Source organism: Xiphophorus maculatus, chromosome 14 (assembly GCF_002775205.1).
Source record: "Xiphophorus maculatus strain JP 163 A chromosome 14, X_maculatus-5.0-male, whole genome shotgun sequence".
Classification (NCBI taxonomy): Eukaryota; Metazoa; Chordata; class Actinopteri; order Cyprinodontiformes; family Poeciliidae; genus Xiphophorus; species Xiphophorus maculatus.
The window spans coordinates 8,479,050-8,503,741 of NC_036456.1; the positions used below are offsets into that span (position 1 = coordinate 8,479,050).

At 37.0% G+C, this 24,692-nt stretch overlaps 1 protein-coding gene across 1 annotated transcript in view; it reads right to left on the reverse strand.

Moving 5' to 3' along the window:
- Positions 1-3,420: 3,420 nt before the first annotated feature.
- LOC111610872 overlaps positions 3,421-24,692 on the reverse strand; it is a 289,364-nt gene continuing 268,092 nt past the window's right edge. Inside the window, exons 9-13 of the mRNA XM_023345919.1 lie at positions 7,662-7,677; positions 7,485-7,576; positions 6,520-6,570; positions 6,269-6,322; positions 3,421-4,640 (exon numbers count right to left, since the gene is read on the reverse strand). Of these exons, the coding sequence (XP_023201687.1) occupies positions 4,576-4,640; positions 6,269-6,322; positions 6,520-6,570; positions 7,485-7,576; positions 7,662-7,677 (278 nt within the window). The 3' untranslated portion in view covers positions 3,421-4,575. The remainder of the gene's footprint in view (positions 4,641-6,268; positions 6,323-6,519; positions 6,571-7,484; positions 7,577-7,661; positions 7,678-24,692) is intronic.

Genomic DNA, 24,692 nt, shown 5'->3' on the forward strand with positions numbered 1-24,692 from the left:
AGGTCTGTGAATAAAAGATGGCTGATCTGGTGAATAACATGTAGAACCATGTGTTAAAACGCCATTTTAGCTTTAAGACATGAGGTGCAAAGGATTATGGGAAGAATCGGGTATTTGAATGTCTTTAGGTGTCGTCCTGGGTCAAGAAATAAAGAGCATGCTAATTTGTGTCACTCATGTTAGAAATTAAACAAAATATCATGCAACACTCTGTGGTTAATGTGTCAGCTAAAGGTAAATGAACATTTTATAAAATATATTGACGTTATATTCAGGATGCATCCATCAGTCCATCTATTTTAGTGCTAAAGCTTAGTGACGGTCAGTGTGGAGCTGATGAGGCCTGATTAGTCTGGACAGAGTCAGATGGTCACAGCTTTGGTTGTTTAATACCTGATTCACTAGTCAACAATGTGAGACCTATGGTGTGTTTTAGTGCTCATTTTATCAATTATATTCACAAACGTTAAAGAGTTAGAGGGAAATGTAGACGACACAATGACCCACGTTCAGTCAAGGAAAGATTATTCATCATCAGTAGCATTTTTAAGGGACCACATTTTTTCTCCTTAAAAATATATGTTGAAAAAAATTTAAGAATTCCCACTATAAGACAAAAGTATCACATGATAATAAAGCAGAGGCTGTATATAAAACCCTCTATAGTGGACAGTTAGAATGAATTAATTTGTTTTAGGCTGTAAATCCAAACTGCAGCTCACACTATTGACCACAAGATGGCACCAAAGAGGACTGTGTTGAAAAGCTTTGAGTAATAAAACATTATTTTAAAACCAATAAGCTTCATTTGACCATCACTATTGATCTCATCCTTCGCATTGGTTAGTTTTTGTCACCAGTCTGACAGATTTTCCACTTGTTACCATGGCAACCTTCTCTGCCCAGTGCATGTCCACACTGGTCTTGTTTATGTTCTAGAAATAATCTGGTCATGTCTTAAGAGTTCATCCTTAGTTAAATATGGCCAAAGTTTTAGAACAGTTCATCCAATTTCAGAATCAAAATTTTGTAATTTTGCTATTGATGCCCAACGTGAGTCAAAGAGCAAATGAACAAATTATTGCAAGTTCATGTCCCACAAACTCTCCAGTACTACAGCTCCACACAGAGGATAATAGGTTGAACTGCTTTTAATAAAATAAATTCACATTTCTAATGTAGTTTGTGTCTTTATATTTTGTTTTTTTCTGCTGAGGCCCTGAACTTAAATACAGCATTGAAACAAACTCACTTGTTACATTTCCTTTTTCTACTTAAAGAGACAAAGTAACAAGAATGATCTTATGCACCATTTTCAGATTGGTGCATAATCTGAAAATTATGCACCGCTTTTTTGTGAAGCGAGATTTTCACAACAAAGCTAAACTCTTAATATAGTGGAAAATATGTTTGTTTTCATTGTGAGACATTTAAGGCTATATTTTATATGTAGCACTATGAGAAGGATGAGTTGGAAGGTTTTTAGCTTCAAGGTTTCACAAAAGAAAAGAAAAGCATGAATAAATTTAAGTCCAATCACATTTGCTAGAGTTAATTGTGGGCCTGTTACAATTAAAGGGGCAGTATAATGTGCTTTCAAGTTACAATTTTATAGTACAATCAATGAACTATGTTAACTAACTTGACTTAAAAGAAATTTGACTTTATAATTTATTGCCTTGAAATTGGGGCTTTGTCTCTTTAAAAACTCCTGCTCTTTCTGAAACTTTGTCTTCAGGAAGTCATCATAACATCGCTCCTCTATTAACCTAATAAAGTTTTTACCAGCGTTGCACTGAGAAGTAGCTTGTATAATGCAGAAGCACAAATCTACTGGATGTTTGCTAATTGCTGCTGGCTAGTGTGAAAGAGCTGAGTGGAGGAATGAAGGGAGAGGGCTGATCTGTGAGGCGGGAGCTCTGAAGCTTGGACTCCACCTTGAGGAGCTTCATCCTCAAGGTGGCGCTAGCTCCACCCAGGCCTTTTTGCACAGTTGAATGGTTGCCATGGAAAATTAAAGGATTTCTCAAACATGCATGAAAGAATCAAAATAACACTCCAGTTAAGTTTTTGATGAGTGAATAACATTATAACATGATGTTATAATGTTATGTTGAATCTCAAAAGAGTCAATATTACATAAAACTGTCCCTTCATGTGACGTCCTGCTTGAGAACAGGTGTGGCAGTTTTCAGGTCTGGGTGTATCTACACAAAATCAACTTAGGTGTGATAAACCACAGTTATGTTTGTTTTTCTTTTCCCTTATCAGTTTGTTGTTATCAAACAGTTAAATCAGAGAAACATGCAAAATAATAGTCAATGAGGAAGGGAGCAAACACTTCTTCATACCACTGCGTTTCCTCTGTCGTGGTTCACCTGACGTCCACTCTGGACCATCGTTCATCCTGGAAACAACACAGAATACACAATCAGTAAGAACCACTGATCATCTTCCTCACCTGCAATCTATAGCAACAATTAACTCACCTTTCTTCATGGTGTGGCCCTGGCTTGATGCTCCCATTGACGGCCGTTCATCTTCCTGAACAATTACTATGTTCAGTAAATAGTTTCATCTTCCCTTTCTGATTGTCTGTTTACTAAAAAAACCAACACCATCATGGCATATTCAACCTGAAGAGACTTTAGGATGTCTGAAGTTTTCCTTTTATGAATGTTTTCTTTCATCAGTGGTTACATTTACAAATAATTGCAAGAACAGGAAGGACAATTTAAAATTACTTGATATAACTCAAACTGGTAGTTTAAAGAAATTTGAACTGAAAACACCTTTGTGATTCAAAATATTCTTTGCTGCCACCAAGTGGTGGGAAATAGAAATTACAACACATTTACTGCCCCATCAGCACAAATGGGAAGTGACGTTCTGATCAGTAATAGTTCCTTCATCTGTTGTAGAAAGATATTGTTGGACGTTAATGAGTTTTTGATGTGGTTGGAGCAAACTTGTAGTCAGACATACTCCACTTGTTCTAGCAGATATTAACAATTTAAATTATTTTAAAATAAATGATCCTTACAATACTGATTACAAAAATGTCCATCTTCCCATTCCCAGTGTTGGTAGTTGTCTGTTTGCCAAAAACCCCAAACTACATGGACATATTTACCCTAAAGTGACCTTAGGTTGTCTTAAGTTCACTTTTTATGAATAGTTTTTGTTATCAGTGGCTACATTTATAAATAATGGAAGAAGAGACAAACAGCAGTTTAAAAATACTAACAGAATCACATCAGCAGTACCTTAAAGATGAAACACTTCCATTCAGCATGACAATGTGTAGGATTTGTTTTTATTAAATTTCACAGATCTAACAGAAAATAAATGTAAAAGACAGATTTTTACTAAAGCAAAAGGAGGCATATCTGATATTTGGATTATATTTTTATTCACAGGATTGTAATAAAAGCATACAAAGATATGGGATTACACAAGATAACAGCTTTTATCTGATGCAGTATGCTGAAGAACAGGGCTGACCCAAACCACCATGGGGCTGGAAGCAAAATTTGGTTTTGGAGCCCTGCTTTGTTTCTGCTAATGTGGATTGATCCAATCAATAGTCAGATGATTAGATCATTCGCACACCTGCTATAAATTTATTAAATCTCTGACTGTGCATTTTAAATTGTATCCTATATGCTAGTGGTAGTAAAAGTAACTAAATGTACTATGTATTGGATTTAAGAGGGAATACATACATAGATATTGAAATACTAATAATACCAATAGCTAGATATTAAATTTATATTAGGTGAGTTTTTCTAGCCTGTGAATGTGGATCAGTACTGGGCTGATTCTGTGCCTTCAAATGATTTTAACAGCTCCTGGAGAAGTTTCACATACTTAAGAAGATGATGTAAAAATAATGTTTGTTTTAGCCACATAAAATATCATGTGCAGCAGCAAACAATATATCACCAACTACAGCTAAGATTAGCTCATTGATAGATCAATGCAGTAGCCATGTAGTTTGATGTAAAAGCATTTTGCTAGACAAAGTCAAACTTTGGGAAGTTTTAATTATTGTTATCTAATGTTAAACGACAATGAACGAAATGTTTATAAGAAAAAAAAGACCAACAACTCAAATATATAAGCCCAACAACGACAATAAACTCTTTTAAAGTTAAAGCTCAGTTTCACACAAGTACAAAGATGCTAGCATAAATGTTTAGCTGTTGAATTTTCCATTATTGGCTCCACTAATATTTTTGGTAAACATTACATTACCAAGACACATAAAAACATACCTTTATCTCGACTTTTTTCTATTCTTCCTCTTTCTTTCCTTTGTCCCTGAAAGCTAAGTCCTTTTTGCGCCATTGTTTTGCTAACTTATCTTCCACTGGTTCACTGCACATTACAGGCAGCTCATATTACCGGTGAAGCTTGACCCACTGTGGCCATTTTTATTTTTTTGAAAATCACAACTTTATAAGGAAATTGTGTGTTCTTGTTAATGTAATCACATAGAAATCATTAATAATAATAAAAAAAATCACTTTCACTTACAGGGCCCCCTAGCAGCCCCGGGCCCTAAGGAGACACTCAGCTTGCGTTGCCTTTGCCTTGGACCAGCCCTGCTGGAGAACGAACCATCACATTCCTCTTTCCTGTCAATTGAGAAATAATTTGAGTCACATATTAATCAGCATCAAAAATTATATAAAAGCCTCTGATAGTTGAACATTTTTAAAGATAAAATCATATGTTTGATTCTAATTCAGTGTGACGATCCCCTCCCGTCCAGTAGGTGTCTCTAGTCCGCTATTTGTTTGTTTTTGTTCTTTTCAGGAAGCAGGTAGAGGGGCTGTTAATGGGCTCTTTGCACCTCAGCTTCCGCGTTCTGGGAAAAGCGGCTCAATCTTTTCCGATCTATTGAAAATGGCTCTTTACACTGGGTGTTTGCAGGGCTTGTCCAAGGTAACAATTAATGATGAACATCGATCCGAAGCCTCGACAAGTAATCTGGAGAAAGGTTTTAAGATGTTCGCCTCGTTATACATTCACAGATACAAAGGTGAGTTTTACTTTCTTTAAACTTTGTGGCTAACATTAGCTTTAACTTATGCTAGACATTTGTCTTGTAAAAATGTACTATTTAAGTAGCTAAACATTTTTCATCCATTCTAACGGACAATGTTTTTACCTTATGTTCAAGTATATTACCTGTGTTTATTGTCCATAGTGTCAGAGACCAAGTAACGGGGGATTTTACGGTTCAGGCTTTTTGCTTCTGAAGCCTGAGGAACAACAAGCCCATAGCTTAACAGTAGAGCAGCTCTGGTGTCAGAGTTCTAGTTCAGCTGACTGTTCGGGTTCAAAGTTGTTGCTTTTAGAAAAATATGGCCGTGTTCCTTAAGGTCTCCGTGTTATTTCGCTTTATTAGTTTTGCATGTTTCATGTGAAGCAGGATGGTGTTTACAGCAGTGTGTACAGGCGGATCAGTAGCTCGGCTGTCTGGCTCTGGTCTGCTCTCTGGTTCCCATAAACTCTTTCAGGCTGAATACAGAAGTCCTTTACCTTCTTCTTTACGCTGAAGAAGTTGATCCAGAGTGAAATGAAGACTGTAAACTTTGCTGTGCAGCGTTAGCTTTAACTGGTAGCCACGAATATTTACAAGCCACCGTCTTCTTAATTCAGGACCGCTTGGAAATCCATGAAAACTTAAAAGCCCATTATATTAGGAAGACAGCAATGTTCATAGTATTGTTTTATTTGCGTCTGAAATAGGACTTTGTCTTTTCTAGCTGTCATGGTAACTCAAAGTGGAAAAAAGAGAGCCGCATTTGCACATGCGGTTATGACGTCAGCACGGCAGGTGCAAAGAGCCCATTGAATGCTTGATTTGGCCTCTGGACCAGACCGGAACAAGCAGCATTGGTTCACGCTTCTCTCTGACTGGCTGAGCAGTTCTAACAGCGCATATTTTGGATAAAATAAATTATTGTTTCTATGGATCCGCTCGTCTGTCTCCCATTTTTGTCATCGCCTACGAGTGGGGAGTGATTTACTTTAAATCTCCTTTAAAATAATATATCAGGGCAATAAACTGATACAATTAAAATCATAATTTAAAGAATCTAAAATTAATATTTTGAATAATAAAATATTAATTTGAATGCAGAATCAAACCACCTTTTATAGCAATTCCCTTTGTTCAGGTTACTAAATTTAGTTAATATTTTATGTCTATTATGTAGATGTTAACCATCTGAACCACATGTTGAGCTGCAGTTACCTGGGTTAGCATTAGCATAGTCAGTATCTTCTGCTGGATGATGAATCTTCTCTGCTGAGATAGAAAAAAATTAATGTTGAGAAAAATCTTTAAATCATCTTACATTTTGTATTTCATATGTTGTTATAGGTATTTACATTCTATATTTGTATATTTAATGTGTTTCAATTGATCTTCATCAGAGATATTTCAGTATTTTTATCATCTTTCTGTCATCAGTGTCTTTAGCTGCTATAAAACATTTACTTTACCGTTTCCTGAGGCTCTGCTGAGTTGGATTGTCTCATAGAGGGAAGTGTCACCTAAAGACAATAAAACAAGGTTAAAGTTCAAATGAGTGAAAATTAATAAAATTATCACATCAATTTAAAACAAAGTAGATGTTCTAATAGTTTATGTTTTTATCTGTTTGATTAGTTTAATATCTTTCCTAACAATATGTTGATATTTGTTTCCAGTGAGAATTTTCTTCATTTCATGATTTCATGTTTTAACTTTATATAATGATAGACTGTTGAAGAATACTAACTATTGATCAATACTGTTTAATTTTTTTAGCCAAACAACATTAATGTAAAAATGTGATTCACTCTTGTTACGGCTGCAGTGGGTCTCTGCCCTTTTTCCTTGTAGGGTTCTGCAGACAGGCCTTCTGCAGGTGTTTTTCCCTGATTGGTGCTCTGCTGCTTTAAAAGCTGCCAAGCTGCAACACACAGGAGGCTTTTCCCCTCTCCCTCCTCAGAACCCCATTTGGTTTGGTTTGTATCTTATGGTTGAGTTTTGTTAGGTTTGTTTTGCATTTGCTTATGTCTGGTTGGTTATGGGTTTTGCATTAATCTATTTTGGTTTCTCATTTCAGGTAATTCCCTTTTGAGGTTTTATTTCTTTAGTATAATTTAATAAATTCAATTTTCATTTAATCAGAAAATCCTTGTGTGGTCTCCTTTAATGTTACCCCACCAAACGAGCATGGTGGATGTAACACTTTGTGTTTATTTGTTTTTTTTTTGTTCATAAAATTATTATTAGAAAAAGGAAAATTATCTCAACTATCATGGGGCAGAAAGTATTTTGCAGTTCCCATTTCCCACCGCTTGGTGGCAGCAAAGAATGTATTTTAATCACAAAAGTCATGTGTTTTCAGTTCACATATCTGGAAACTATAAAGTGATTAAACATTCCAGTTAATCATAAAGATGTTTAATGTGAGACGAACCATGAAGCAGAGAGCTGTAAACAGAACCGTCATTCTGGGTCACTTCATGATTTGTAGCTGAGGCTGGATTGATGCTCTCTGGTTGATTCAATCTGAAAATAATAGAGACATAAATGCATCAATGAAAGTAATTATTTGATGCATGATTAGAAAGAGAGAACAAATATTCTTACTAACCTGTTACTGCTTAAATCTGCAGGGAAAAAGATATTTAATGATTCATGTTAAAACATTAGAATGAACTTGAAACATTTTAACAAATAAAGTGTTTGACTGAATATGATCTAATGTGATCATTAAAAAGTTTCACCTTTGGACCGTCTGCAGCGCCACAACAAGAGAAGGACAATAATGAGAATAATGAGAACGATTCCAACAACTGGTCCAATGATCAACATGACAGGAAATGAACTGACAGGACTGGATACAGTTACTGGAAATGAGAAACATTAAAAATAAATAAATATTAAATAGCATCAGATTTCATGTCAGTATTGTCTGTTTTGTAAAAATGTGATTTCAAACTTGAACACAGATAAAAATCTACAGCACATATTCATAAACATTATTGGTCTTTATCTTGTTCCTAAATTAAACTTAAATGTTCTTATTGAATAAAATGCATTAAATATTTTAATCCTCCTCACCTCTAACAGACATCCAGCTCCTTGGTGACTCTTTTCCTGAATGTTGACATTTGTAGAAACCTTCATCTGACTTTGACACTGCAGAGATATTCAGCTCCTCTCTGCCGTCATTATTGATCAGTTTATCATTATGATAGAAAAACACATTGGAGAGAAGATTTTGTTTTTTATCTCTGCAGCTCAGAGTAACAGGATCTCCTTCAGTCACAGGATGAACAGGGCTCACCAGGATAACACCATCATGATTATCATCTGTAAAACAATCAGAGGATATTCAGGTGAATAACATCCATTTAAGCTGCTTTATGCTTTCAATTGATTTATGATTCAGAAATTAAATGTTTGATTCTTCAATCAAAAATGCATTTGTAGTCACGTTTCATCATTTCTCCTTTTTAGTCGACATGAAGACAGGTTTGTTCACAGAAAATAATGTAATGAACTAATATAATAGTTGTTTTACTGTAGATGTATGAAAAAATTGTTTTGGAGTCGTCCAACCAGAGTCTCAGTTTGAATTTGATAGAGAATCTGAGAAAAATGCTGAGCTCATCACCAAACATAAATCATCAAATCACAAGTGGAACCGAACATTAAAACATATTTTAAAAACAGATTTAAAACAAGTGCTGCACAAAAAACACAATAAAATAAGTTGATGAAAAGAAAAAGAGAAACAATACAAGAAAAGATTATATAATGTTATAATAATAACAGAAATAATAGTAAGCAAAATAAATATCACAACAGAAGAGCTACAATATCAGGCCTCAATTAAATGCCAAAGAACAAAAATGAGTTTTAAGAAGTGATTTAAAATAATCCAGGCTGTGGGCAGATCTAATCTGGAAAGGTAGATTATTCCAGAGAATAGGAGCAGCGATGGAGAAAGCCTGATCTCCTTTTCTCTTAAGTCGAGTCCGAGGAACATAGCAGCTGATTATTGGATCTTAAAGTTCTGGACACAGAATGAAATTTCAAAAGATCCTGAAGATAAGGAGGGGCTAACCCATTTAAAACTTTATAAGTTGTTAAAAGAATCATAAAATCTATTCGATACGAAACAGGCAGTCAGTGTAAGGAGGCCATTACGGGCCTTATATGGTCACGCTTCCTGGTTCCTGTAAGAAGCCGAGCTGCTGCGTTCTGGATCACTTGAAGACGCTGGATCAGGGATTTATCCAGGCCTTTATGTAAAGAATTACAATAATCCAATCCAGATGTAATGAAGGGATGGATAATAAAATCCTTAAAACAAAAATAAGATTTCACTTTTGCTAAAATCCACCAGTGATAAAAACTTGATTTAACAACTGAACTAACTTGTTGTCGAATTTTAAACATCTATCAAAGATAAAACCAAGATTCCTGGCTGAAGTCCAACAAAACGGAGCAAAAGAACCAAGAATCAAATCTGGATTTTTAGTATGAAGGTTTTGACCAAATAATAGGACTTGAGTTTTGCTATGATTGAGGTGAAGAAAATTTAGATCCATCCATGATCTAACTTCAGCTAAACAATCTATTAATATCTATAGAGATTCATTTTTACCATTTAGTAGTTTTAGGGTCAAATAAATCTGGACGTCATCCGTAAAGCAATAAAACGAAATGTTGAATTTTCTAAAAGTCTGACCAAGAGGCAATATAAATATAAAATATAAAATAATTTCAATGTGTTATACTCCAAAATATAATCTGATGTTATTCTGTTTTCCTAAGAAAAGAAGATTTTAGCTTTTTATGAGCAACAGAACGATTGGAAACAATTTACATCAAGAATAACAAAATCAATATTTTCATCTGAATGTTTACTTTTAAACAGACATATATATATATATATATATATATATATATATATATATATATATATATATATATATATAACCTTTTTTTAAATAGAGTCCTGATACCCAACAAACTTTAGAACATTAATTGTAGTTATAATGGAATAGAGAATAGAAATTAATATAGGCAAATCTTTTTTCTACATAATTCTTTTTTGTGTGATTTAACCTTGGACTAAACATAATTTTACAATAATAGATATATTTATGTTTTTTAAATGCAAAAAGAGGTTAAAGGAAAACAAACACAATAAATCAAATCTTACCCTGAGCAGTGATGTTGACAGCGTTGCTAAACTCTCCAGATTTTGACTCACACCAGAACACTCCATCCATATAATAGTACGGATTAATGGTGCATGTAGATCCAGTCATGTTCCCCCAGACTGAGCAGGTAAAGTCTGACAGTCCTTCTCTTTCTATAAACCTCATCACTCTCCACTCAGTAGAGTTTCCCTCACAGCTCAGAGACACAGAGTCAGATCTGAAGTGTTGAACTCTGTCAGGATTCACTGAGAGAGAAGCTGCTGGACGAGGATCTGAAAACAAGACAGGATTTCATCTGAGAACAGAAACATCTTTAAAATGTTTCATTACAAATGGTTTGTTTCTATAGTAACAAAGATTACAGCAAACATTTCAGCAAGTCGAATAAATAAACTACCATAGAGGAAATAATTATTTCGTCTTTTAAAAAAGCAAGTTGGATTTTATCTGTGAATGTTTAACAGCCTCTAATGATCAATGTTTTAATTCATCTCTGACCTGCAGACCAGACAAACTTTGGTTTACTGTAATTAGTGTAAAACTTTGGTTCTCCTCTTCCTGCTCTGCACACAAATCTTCCTGTGTGAGTCGGTCCATTAATGATGAAGGAGTTCTGCTCAGTCCCATTGGTGCTGCCAGGCAGCAGCTCAATGCTGTAGTATCTGCTGGATGGATCAGGAACAGTTTTATACCAGAAGAACCTCCATCCTTCTGATTGATGCTTCAAACCCTCACAGCTCAGAGTCACTGAGGCTCCAGGATTCGGCCATGATGGAGACACAGAGAGGACAGGCTGAGGTTTGGATGCTGGAGAGAGATTTGAAACTGGGTCAAACTTTTAACCACAACCTCTCTCTTTTCTCTTCGTTTTATTTCCCATAAACAGTTAATATAGTTATATATTGAAATTGAAGTAATAACCATAGTAATAATAATAACAGATGCTCCCTCTGGTTTAACCTTAACTTTGATATTTTACTTCCTTTTTCAGTAACATTATATTTTTACACTATTGTATTCTTAAAATGTGAACTTTATTTCATTCAACACTTTCATTTTTCTCTTATCACATAAATCAGGGACTAGAAACACTGATCAATATAATCTATTGAATCTTTATTCCTTGTATCACTGAACTCTAAGATGACTTTGATCGATCTCTCTAAAAACTTTCTGAAACTCTTTCAGACATTTTCTTTGGACTTTGGCTTCTTTAATATATAAAAATTTCATTCAAAGATGTTCAGAAAATTTTAATCTATTGTAATAAAATATAAAGAAATTAAAAGTTGGTCTAAAGCTGTTATACATCTAACAATAATTTTCAGATGCATGTAATATTTAATAGGGAATAAACATAAAAAACTATCAGCTCATTAAAATAACTAGACAAGTGTGACTGATTATAGAAATAATAAAATAGTTATAGTCTTAGATTGTGTGCTATAGGAAAAGCTGCGTTTTTGTTATTTTGTTTCAAATAAAAAAAAATCCTATAAACCAAGTGGGACAAACTGTCATTAAAAATGATCACTTGTCAGTAATAAATAATCAACTTACATACAATTATTTTAACAACATTACTCCATGGTGTAAAGGAAAACCCTCTTTTTCCTCTGCAGCTGTGTTCTCCACTGTGGGACTCAGTAGCTGATATGATGCTGTATTCACTGGATGATGGAAAGTTTCTATTGGTTGATCTCCATTCATACGTCCACTCAGTTCCTCCCTGGATCTCACATCTCAGAGTGACTTTCTCTCCTATGTAGATCTGAGACCAGTTGGGTTGCAGAATCAAACTGGGTTTATTGGGAGCTAAAGAAATAAATATCTGGTTAGCAGTTTACCACAACAGTCCAGAGTAAAATTTAAGTGTTAATTTAACACTTTCCCTGAGAAAAGCTACTTTCTAAAATCACTTAAAAAGTATCAATGTTTCTTCCAAACTGTCCAGCAGCTCCTTTAAGATTAGTTTTTGTTTTATTTAATAAGAACCTTTCAAAATAAAATGACATCAGCTTAACTTGTAGCAAAGCAGAAAGAAATTAAGAGTTTCAAACACTTACACAGCAAACATATTCATCCATAAAATGTTATATTAATAATTACATTTTCACCAAATAGAGGCATATTCTGATCATTTGGGCAAATGTGTTTTTACTTAAGAAGCTAAATGTGTTAAACTGCAGCAGCTGCTTTTATGTTCATTTGTTTAATCTATTTTAATGTTGCTTGCTTGATTATTGTAGGTCAAAAGTTAATAACTTACAGATAGTTAATGTGATGACATCACTCCACTGTGTTAACAAATAGTCACTTGTTCCTTTGCAGCTATAATCTCCACTGTTAGCTGTGATGATCCTGGATGTTGGATTATAATTGAAATTGTTTTTTCTCCATTCATACGTCCACTGAGTTCCTTCCTGGATATAACACTCCAGATGGACATTATCTTCGTTCAGAGACCAGCCTGGTCGCAGGATCACAGTCGGCTTAGAAACTGTTCACATAAAGAAATATCAGGTTTGGAAATTAATAGAAATAAAATGAACCTGAACATATAAAATGATATGAAGAAGCAGATATTTACTCTGTGCAAGTGTCAAAATATTTATAGTAAAGTAAATCATTTGTTAAACTGTGTAAATCAGAAACTTAACTGAAAATGTAAAAATTTAAATTACATCAGAATCCAACTGAAGATATATTTAACATAAAAATAGAAATAAAAAAGCTTTTTTGGTTTGATGAACATATTTTACAGCAGGATGTTGTTAATTTTAAATATTTGAGATCAGATTAAATTCTTTATAACATCTGATTACTTTGGTGGTTTCAGTGGAAATAAAAAAGTCAAATCTTGAAACTGTAAATATTTCTCTGTCCTGTTGATTAATCATTATTCTATTTTAATAATTACATTTTCTGAAAAACTAGGAAACAAATTTGAGTTTCAAAGATCAAGTGTTGTTATGATGATGACCTGATAACTAAACTCACCAGTTTTCTGAATGATGACCTCTTCACTGGTTTCTGATTCAAAAGATGAGTCTCCTCTTCTTCCTCTGCAGCTGTAATTTCCTCCCTCTGAGACTCTGATGGTTCCATCTGGTTCTGTGTTTCTGGAGGATCCAACTTCAGGATAATATTGTCCATTTCTGATCCAGTCAAACTCCCAGCCAGTAGATCCTTCAACAGAGCAGGTCAGTGTAACACTGCCCCCTGCTGGTATGATTGTTTTCTCTGGTGTCAGGGTGGCTCTGGGATTATCAGCTGTTGAGTTTGAAAATCATAATATTTAAAAAATTAGAATATGAATTATTCAATATTTCTGGATCATTTTGTTGTAATAAAAATATCTACATCTCGATACCAAAATTTAATATTTAATTTTTCAAAATGAGAAACATAAACTCTGCAGGAGCCTAAAAAACTAGATTTTCCATCATGTTTCTTATCAACAAGAGCTGGAGGAAAATTAATTATTACATTAATCATTTTGGTGAAATTCCACATCTGACCTGACAATTCAAACTCAAGTCCAGTTAGATTATTTCAGCAGCAGATCAAGTGACAAACAAACCAACCTACAATTTAACAACAGACATGGTTTAATTGTAGATTATTTAAAACAGTTTAAACAAAAAGTCAGAGTCCAAGATGTTCTTTACCAATATGAAACAATCAATCAATGAATTGTGAGAACCGAGCTTTGTATGTCAGTATGAGCTCCATGTAAATGACTGTTCACACTAAAAAAACCTCCATATTTAAATGATCCGCAACTCAAAGACAGAACATTAAAATCTTTTTACATTAGTAATTATTTTCATAAAATATTTTACAGTTTAGCCTGCAGTCAGTTCTTTCTGTTCTCCCACAGAGTAAATTCAGTTATTAATGAGCTTTTTGTTTCCTGTTGTTCTGTTTATTTTAGAAACTAAAGACACTTTCAGGATGAATGGAGGTCAGTCTGACTCACATGACACTGTCAGTCTGATGGCTTCACTCCATCCTGTAAACTCGTAGCCTCTTCTACCCTCACAGCTGTATTCTCCACTGTCAGCCTTAGTAGCTGAGTTGATCATATATTCACTGGATGACGGAGAGTTTCTATTGGTTGTTTTCCATTCATATGTCCACTCAGTTCCTCCATCATCCTGGATCTCACATCTCAGAGTGACTTTCTCTCCTCTGTATATCAGAGATCGGTTTGGTTGTGAAGTGACTGAAACTCTGTTGGAAACTACAGGAAGAAACATGATTAGGAAAACAAAGAGTCTGAAAACTAAACAATTAATTATACCGTGTAGCATTTGTAATAATAATGTCAATCTAAGAATTTTTTCCTCTGATGTGTCATTTAACATATATTTTATGTCATAAATTTTATTAAACTGTATCAATAAAATGTCATTAAAATGTCTTGGAAGAATGTAAATCTCAATGTTCACCACAACATCTCACAAACACATAAATAAATATAAAGATATAGAGTTAATTTGCTTTTTTCTCATATTTCTGCACATTTTGTCAGCAAAAACTTCAACAAAATGATTCAATTCAGCTGAATGAATATTAATAATTGAACAAATTATGAATCTTAACTCATATTTACATTTAGAACAAGATATTATCTCTCTAAATGTGACAGAGTAACAAACTTCCTTTAGTGATCATGTCAAAATGGATTTTTCGTCAGAAAGTTTACAATGTTTTCTTCCCAGATAAATTTATAAACTCACCTCTCTTATAAATGGTGACTTCATCACTCATAGTTGTCATAAAGTTTGTCTCTGTCATGGATCCTCTGCAGCTGTAAATTCCTCCTTCTGTGATGCTGAAAACTCCATCTGATCGAGCAGAAACTCTGGTCTGATAGGTGGATGAAGGTTCTCTGAAGAGGTAAAATGTTAAATCAGCAGGTTTGTCCACAGAACAGGTTAATGTCACACTGCCCCCTGGTGGTATGGTAGATTTGTCTGCTTTCAAAGTTGCCTTGATTTCTGCAATAATATTAATCATAATTAATAAGGTTTTTAGCAAATTGAAACAACATGAATAATTTCTCATCAGACCAAAACTGAGACGTTATCATGTCAGACAGAATCAGCACAACACACAGTCTTCTACTCCACATGCTGTCATGTTCTAATGGTGCTTTAAGCAGCATTGTATCATGTGCAACTGTGAGGTCAGGAGAGATCCAGATAAAATACAAACTTCTTACAAGCATTCTCCATAAACACAACAAATAAAATGGGCTGAAAAATAAACAGAAACTAAAATAATTGTTTCTGATTTAACCAGTTCTATCAACCCAATACCGTTCTGCAGTCTGTCTGCAGAAAGGTTTCTATCTTGTGGGACAAAATAATTTGACTTCAATTCAATTCAAAAATGTCTTATTGATCCCAAAGGGAAATTAAATCTTGTTGTATTCGATGAACATATTTTACAGCAGAATGTTGTTCATTCTTAATATTTGAGATCAGATTAAATTCTTTATAACATCTGATTACTTTGGTGGTTTCAGTGGAAATAAAAAAGTCAAATCTTGAATCTGTAAATATTTCTCTGTCCTGTTGATTAATCACTTTATTATTATATTTTAATAATTACATTTTCTGAAAAACTAGGAAACAAATTTGAGTTTCAAAGATCAAGTGTTGTTATGGTGATGACCTGATAACTAAACTCACCAGTTATCTGAATGGTGACCTCTTCACTGGTTTCTGATTCAAAAGATGAGTCTCCTCTTCTTCCTCTGCAGCTGTAATTTCCTCCGTCTGAGACTCTGATGGTTCCATCTGGTTCTGTGTTTCTGGAGGATCCATCCATCCATTGTCCATTTCTGATCCAGTCAAACTCCCAGCCAGTAGATCCTTCAACAGAGCAGGTCAGTGTAACACTGCCCCCTGCTGGTATGATTGTTTTCTCTGGTGTCAGGGTGGCTCTGGGTTTATAAGCTGCAGAGTTTGAAAATCATAATATTTAAAAAACTTAGAATATGAATTATTTATTATTTCTGGATCATTTTGTTGTAATAAAAATATCTATATCTCAATACCAAAATTTAATATTTAATTTCTCAAAATGAGAAATATAAACTCTGCAGGAGCCTAAAAAACTAGATTTTCCATCATGTTTCTTATCAATGAGAGCTGGAGGAAAATTAATTATTACATTAATCATTTTGGTGAAATTTCACATCTGACCTGACAATTCAAACTCAAGTCCAGTTAATTATTTCAGCAGCAGATCAAGTGACAAACAATCCAACCTATAATTTAACAACAGACATGGTTTAATTGTAGCTCATTTAAAACAGTTTATAAAAAAGTCTGACTCTGTTTAATGTAGCCAAGATGTTCTTTACAAAGAACAAGAACAACAATCAATGTTTTGTGAGCACCAAGCTTTTATGTCAGTATGAGCTCCATGTAAATGACTGTTCACACTAAAAAACCTCCATATTTAAATGATCCACAGCTCAAAGACAGAACATTAAAATCTTTTTACATTAGTAAATATTTTCATAAAATATTTTATTCCAAAACATTTTGCATCTACAGAGTCACTTAACCTCTAATCTCTCTCTGAAATAATCCAGTTCTTCTTTATGCTTCCTGTTTATGATTCTTTATGCATGGAAAATAATTTTTCTTCTTCATTTAAATCTCACAAAAGTCACAGTTTAGCCTGCAGTCAGTTCTTTCTGTTCTCCCACAGAATAAATTCAGTTATTAATGAGCTTTTTGTTTCCTGTTGTTCTGTTTATTTTAGAAACTAAACTAACTTCTGACTTTAACTTCATCATTCTGATAAATGTCCGGTTCACTACAAGCAGTCTGAGTCAGTCCACCGACTGATATAAAGAATATCTGTCTTTATATCAGACATCCTGATATAAGACATGGTACCGACTGTCACCGCGAGTTGCAACGCAGATCAAAGCCTCGGTACCACCTGGTACCACCTGGTACCACCTGCTCTCTGTTCGCTCTGCTTCTCCTTAACGTTTCTACCAGGCGGGTTAAAGCCGCTGCTGACTGGATCTGGGTTGGAGGTTCGGGGCTGGAATAGAAGTTACTGCAGAACCTCAAGTGTTAAAGGAAGATTCGGCCCATTTAGAGTCACAAAATAAACATCAGAGAAAAAACTGTAGCAATAATTAGAACCGCAGCAAAAAGCCAAACATGCCACAATGAAATGAATCAAAATGTCCCCAAAGCATCGGGGGACTGACAGGGGCCACCGGGGGATTCCAGGTAAATTCCAGGTAAATTCCAGGTAGATTCCAGGTAAATTCCAGGCAGATTCCAGAGATGCGCATCGCAGGCTGCTCATGCAGGGCCAGTCCAAGGTAATATGGGCCTTAGACAGAACCCTCCAACCCCCAGAACCCGTCCTACTAAGAACCTCAGCATCACTAACATGTTTAAATATTGATAAGGTGAATCTGTGAGAGGGAGACCAGGTTTATTGGCAGAGTTTAAAATCAATCACTGATTATTGGTTTTTTGCTGTGATGTGTTTGTGAACAAACACAAAGATTACACCATATTGTAGCCATGGTAACACAACAATGCTATGTTGTTGTTGCTATGTTGTTGTACGGTGTTTTAAGATCTTGTTCGATGTGCCATTTTTTAACTTTGAGCCCCTTCCCCTCCAAAGGTCTCTGCACGGCCCTGGACTCGTTCATTCGTGGCTGTTTTCACGTTTATTGCTCTGTTCATATTAGTCTCGATGTTTCCAATGTTCTGGATAGCTCGACGTAATTGACAGGTAATATATTAACTTGACATTAACAAAGACACAGCAGGACGGATCATCCGGGAAATGATGGACAGGCAGAGCCTGACTAAAACTAACTGGAGGTCAGACACATTCTGGGGTTTATGTCTGCTTATTTCCAAGCCCAAATGAGCAACTTCACGTTCAAAAATGAGCCCAAAAAGCATTAAAAAAAACCCAAAAAACCCACAGCCGCTTATAATAATTGGACTTGGCGATAGAAACTCAAAGTAGTTCCTGTTTTTCTACCAACAAAATGTGCATCTCCCTCTTCCCTCCATTGTTTAAGTTTCTGTCGCTGCTGATACTGTCGCATAAAAAGCGACGATCACTTGACAAGATGCGTAGAGGAAATAAAATTAAATTCCAAAAGAAAATAGTAACGCAAAATGATTTTGATAAGTAACTGTGGTCTGACTACTGGATATGAAATAGCAACGCGTTAGATTACTTGTTACTGAAAAAAGTGGTTACTAAGTAACACGTTACTGACGTCACTGTCCCCAACCCACCCAAAACTATTAATTTGTTCCTCTTTCCCAACAATTTTCTAATACTTTCTTAACTGGATGATCTTCATTATGTCCTTTTAAATGTATCCAATAATTAACCATTATCTGTTGTCTTCTGATACATAATGGCATTTCTCCTGATTCTACTTGTAAAGAACAAACTGGAGTTGATTTAACTTCTCAATGCTCTAGCTTTAATAACATCAAATTTTTTAAATCTAGTTTTAGCCGCTGAACCAAACACCACACTCCCATCATCTATTCTTGACCGAATTAGTGACACATAAACATTTTTAAGTGAATCAAAATTTGCAGCCCATGTCAACCCTGTTAAACACCTCATAATATTAAGAACCTTTTTACTTTTCTCCATCATATGTTCTGTATGATTTTCCCAAGTTAATTTCTTGTCAAAAACTACTCCCAAAAAACAAAAACAGTCAACCCTTTCTAACTCTTTCTCATATAAATACAACTTTTTATCAACCCCAATTTTTTTATTTGTAAAAATTATTACTTTTGTCGTCTCGATTGAAAATTTTAAACCCCACTCTATCCCCCACTTACCCACTTTATCTATGACTTCCTGAAGTTTTAAAATAATATGTTCTATATTTCTTCCCCTTTTCCATAATGCTCCATCATCAGCAAAAAGTGATTTGCCAAAACTAATTGATAATTCTTTAAAAATATCATTAATCATAACTGAGAATAATGTTGGGATTTCCACACTTCCTTGAGGAGTTCCATTTTCTATTTTACATGATTGTGAAACATGAGGTCCTATTTTGACTTGAATAGTTCCATCACATAGAAAATCCCATAACCAATTAAACATATTACCTCCTATACCTGTAACTTAATCATTAATGCTTCTCTCCATAGCATATCAAATGCTTTTTCCACATCAAAAAACATAGCAACAACAATTTCCTTATTAATCTGAGCTTTTCTAATATCATTTTCTATACATAACAGGATCTATTGCTCCTCTCCCTCTATGAAAGCCACTCTGATAAGGAGCAATTATATTTTTTTACTCCAAATATTGCATTAATCTCTCATTCACCATCCTTTCCATCAGTTTACACATATTAGAAGTTAAAGCAATCGGTCTGTTTCCAGGATTACTATGATCTTTCCCAGGTTTCTTTATTGGAATAACAATCACTTCTTTCCATTTACAAGGCAGTCTCCTCTCTTTCCAAATCTTACTATACAAAATTACTAATTTATTTAAAACGTCATCACTCACATGTCTTAACATAACACAACACACTTCATCTTTACCTGGAGCACTATTCCTAGTTCTACCCAAAGCTCTTTTCAGTTCTCCAATAGAGAAGGGATAATTAATTATTATCATTAATTAATGATAATAATAATTACTCTCCTTCCTTCTTAAAATTTCATCATTTTTCCTTTTAGTTTTCTAAAAGGAAAAATTTTAGTATTTCATTGACTGATCAGTTTTTCCCACTATGTATCTCCACAAACATGCTTACTAAAATATCAGCCTTTTACCCTTCATTTATTGCTACTATATTGTTTTTATTAAGTATTGGATAACTCCATTCTCTTCTATCCCCCCCCCCATTTTTTTATCATTTCCCAAACTTCTCCTGTCTTTGTACTGATACCAATTTTGTCACAGAAATCTGTTAGGTTCTGGGGTTTTTGGTCGGGGTTTTGTGGGTTCTTTTTTCGCCTGCTGCTTCACTGTTCTACCCACTAGAGGGCGCCAGTGGCCATCGCCATGGTGAGGCGTGTCCCACGCTGCATCGCACCTGTGTTGTATCAGCTCATCATCTCCGGGATTCTTAAGGAGCAGACTGCCAGCACTTCATCGCCTGAGTGTTATGTCAGTAATGGTACCCAGAGCCCTCTAGAGCTATTTCTTTGTGCTTTCCTTAGATTTACTCGCAGTAATCCTTCGCTGTTTTCCTGTGTACAGGTTGTCAAGAAAACTGGCATAGGGTGTGAGATCTTTCCGGGTGCATGCAGAAAAGGTGCATAGAGGCCTGAGAGAAAATAAGTAATCTTGTAGTTTGATTAAAAGCTAATTAAATTGAATATGAAGGAATAGTAAAATGAATACAAGTAATCACATAATAACCTTCTGAAATGTATTATCTGAAATGTGATCTGTAATGATTTCTGTAATGAATTAACTGTGGAAAGATTATGGTTGATGAATTATAATAAGTAAGAGATGTGATTGATTGTTAACTAAGGATCAAACTTGTGATAATGTGAAGTTGTAATCATTTGAAATTAATTCAAACAGGTTTAACAACAGATTTAATGTGTTTAATGAGCTATAATACATAATAGTGGGTTATAGAAAAAGAGAGGAATACAGCACAGTCCTGAAACAGGAAATGTCGCAAGCAGTTCTGAACAGATGGTCAGAGCGCACAGGATGGTTGGAGTGTTGAGTTTGGCTGAAGCAACGGAGAAAGGGGAAGTACGGGACTTTCCACCATGGTCAGCAGAAATAGATTGGGCAATGTGAGGACTTTTTCATGAGATACAGCAGATGTGGAGAAAGTCACGTAGGCCAAACCTCCCCATACACACACATGGTGGAGAGATGCATAAAAAGGGGCTGAAAAGAGGAACCAGCCGTTCCCAGTCCGACGGCGCAGAAGGAGAGACAACTTGCTGAAGCAGATTGAGCCACGGACCGCACTTCAGAACCACGGGGGAGCTCGGACTTCACACCGCCAAGAATGGACTGGGTTCCATCGCCCCATCCCTGGTTCTTCATTCGATCGTCGGTCTCGTCTCAGCCCAGCAATTACAAACTCTGCAACAAGACTTGGAGGAAGGACAAAGCTCCCTCAGGGATGAGGAACTGGGTTTTGCAAAAGGATTCGGACCCGTTCTGCTTTGTTTCTTTTCTAAAGAGGGTTTTTTCCACACAAGGCAAAGACCTCAACCAAGGATGCTAGAAATTCCTGTTGCCAAAGATCCACCATCGTCTGGGTATGAGTTGAATCTGCTCATTGAAATTCCATCTCAGAACTTGCGACTTTAGTCAGGGAGAAGAGGACAGGGTAGTATGATTGTACATGTAAATTTTATTACACTGTTTTTGAATTATTTACGATTGATTATTGATTTGTATGTCGCATATCCCTGCTTAAGCTTGCTTAATAAATTTATACTATAAAATTCTAAAGAGGTTGGTGGACATTGGAATTAATAGAGTCATTTAATCTTCGTTCAGTTCTTTTAATTAAGGTAAAACTAATGTACATGATTCCAGTAAATAGGAGGCTTCATAATTTCCTTTGGTGAGAATAAATAATGACCCTGGGACTTACATCTAAGTCACTAAACATAATCTAGCCGGTTCCAAGTGCAAGTTATGATTTAGAAAGTGGGCTACCGTTAACAGAAGTGGTTATTGGAATTATGCAGCTGTGAGGGCTACTCAGCTGATTGTTTCTTAACTGTAAAGGGTCATAACTTCTGGATTGGAGGTAGTTAGAGCTAGACGAATCACTTTCGCCACCAGTTTAAATAGATTATCTCTTATAGAGTACTTTTAGGGTAATACCCAGGTCTCAGAGATTTTCCGGACCTGTTAGACAGAGAACTGGTCAGTAGGCAGCCCTGGGTAGTAGTGAGGAGTGGGCGGGGCTGACTATTGCAGGATAACCTTCATGGCGCCCAACGTGGGGCGGCGCACAACTGAGTAGGCGGGCCCCAAAGACACCAAGTCAGTGAAAACAGATGCGAGACTCTGAATAGCTCACTTGGGTTTCTAACTCTTAGGGAAGAGAGTTAGTGGTGACTGACAAGGCCATCAGTCACAACCCTCGCAGTAACTGTATAGCATACAGGTGAGGGAAAGCTTCTACTGAGGATAGAATGACCAGATCCAGACAGTGAAGCCAGTAGCCAACACAGCCTGGACCCATCCCTACTCGAAAGTGCAAAGAGAGGCTTTGGGGGATAGGCGACTCGAAAGACAAAGACAACTATGAGTGAAGAAGAAGAAAGAGGGGAACTGGATCCCCTGCAAAAGCCAGCAATGGGACAAGGGGCAAGCGACATCAGCCGGGACTGGAGGAGTCATCAATCCCGTCTTTCCCAATCCACTATGACACGACTTCCTACAAAGTTAATATTACTCGGTGATGGATTGGAATCCTGGACTGAAATAAATAAGAAGATGTTCTTTGGATCTCACTACGTCACCGGTAAGGACATGGCTCAGGAATTAATGGAGATCCTAGTGAGGAATCACATATACTACTGCACCCAGCTCAACCATGGCCACCGCCTGGGGGTCGTCAGATGCCCAGTGAAGGTTGCTAAGAAGGCGGAGGTTGGGGAGTGGCTGGAATGGTTCGCTAGACTCCTTGAAGGATGGACAGACGGTAAGCTGCGGACTGTCTACAGCCCCTCCGAAAAGTATGACAGCGTAGTAAAAACAGCTACACTGGCAGCGGGCATCGACGGAATCCTGGTGGACCCTCTCGTTAGAGGAGTGCGCCAATATAAAGAGTATACCGAGGCTCTACAGAGACTCTCGGCCTACAAAGAAGGCAAAGAAAAGGAGCAAGCCCTCGAAGAGGCAGGGTCGGAGGTGGCTGAGGCTCCGTCCCGACCCCCCAGCAGAACCACGACACCGACTCGCCGGCGGAAGCAACCTCCGAGGGATCAGATAGACCTGACGGTAGGCAGCGATGACAACGACGGCAGTGACAGCGGCGACGACAGCAACAACGATGACGACGGAGGCATCCCTGCTCAACCGGGTCCATCGCGGAACGAGGACATCCCACCTGCACCGGCCAATGAGGAAGACCCCGAAGGACCACTCGTCGGCGGTATCACCGAGGAGCAACTGGAGCAAGCGGCCAGGAGCTGGTCCCCTCGACGCGGTCTGGAGCCCGGGTTTCATCCCCGAGTCCACAGCACGGAGAGAAAGCATCTACTACCACCTACGGAGACCCCAGCGGCCAGCAGTTCCGACGAGGACGAGGAGGAATCGGACGAGGAGCAGCGGGGCCCCGGCCGCCCCAAGAAGAAGACTCAGAAATCGGACACCTGGAGGATGGCCCGAGAATTAGCCGAACTACCACCGGGGGCCAGCAACGTTAGGCTGCAGACCGGCCTCCGGGTTTATCAGGTTATTGGAAGAATATGGGATCTTGAAGGTGACGGACTGATTGTGTTCACCAATGACAAATACAAGATCCACAATCGAAAGTTCAGACACAGCCTTGAGGACCAAGCAGGGCAAAATTACAAAATGGATTCAAAATTGCTAGAAGCCACCTGTAGCCCAAAAACAAGGGGAGAAGTAGTCTTGATGAACGGCTATAGTCTCCCTTATGGGGCTGTAATCCTAGTCCCGATTGACGTCTACCGAAAAGGAGAGAGTTTGGAGGAATATCGGAAGAAGATGTGGCATGGACTCGAGCGGGGCCTGACGGCGGCCAGCAACGAATGCATGAGAAGAGTAGTAGTGAGTGTACAGGGACTGAGATCGCCGGATCTGCCAAGGGACACCGCCAGATCAATTGCGGAGAACGGAGTGGTGAATATAGCCAAGACCAACAGTCATTTCTTTGTGTTCAAAGAAGTGGTGGTGGTGATTGACCCCCGTCTGCATCGACTCCGCACTGAGCAAGGGGTGAAATTGGCAGCTGAGATGGAGGAGCAATGCCGCATTAGCCATCCATCACAAGAAATCAAGAAATATCCCTTGAAAATTCCCCAGAGTGGGGTTTCAAACACCACCCAGATAGGTAAAGCCAAAGCCGTGCAGCCACCCAGGATAAAGAACCAGGGTTCTCCGCAGCAAAGTACGTTAAGGAGTTCTCGTTTGAAGAGAGCCGCAGTGAACTGAAAAAACCCAAAGCGGGAAGAGTCAAGAATGAGCAGCCGACGGTCCCGGAAGAAGAAGGACCGATGAAACCAGCCAAGATTCGACCGCTGAACTCCCCCAGGAGAGAACCTCTTCGACAACAGCAGTATGAGGACATCAGTGACTCGGAGGACGAAGAGGGGCAACCGGAGATCGAACATCCTGGAGAAGAAGAAGAGGAGAGCGATCACGGCAGCGTCTTCTCCGACCCAAAGCAACTACCGACCGAGCATAAGACACTCCGAACA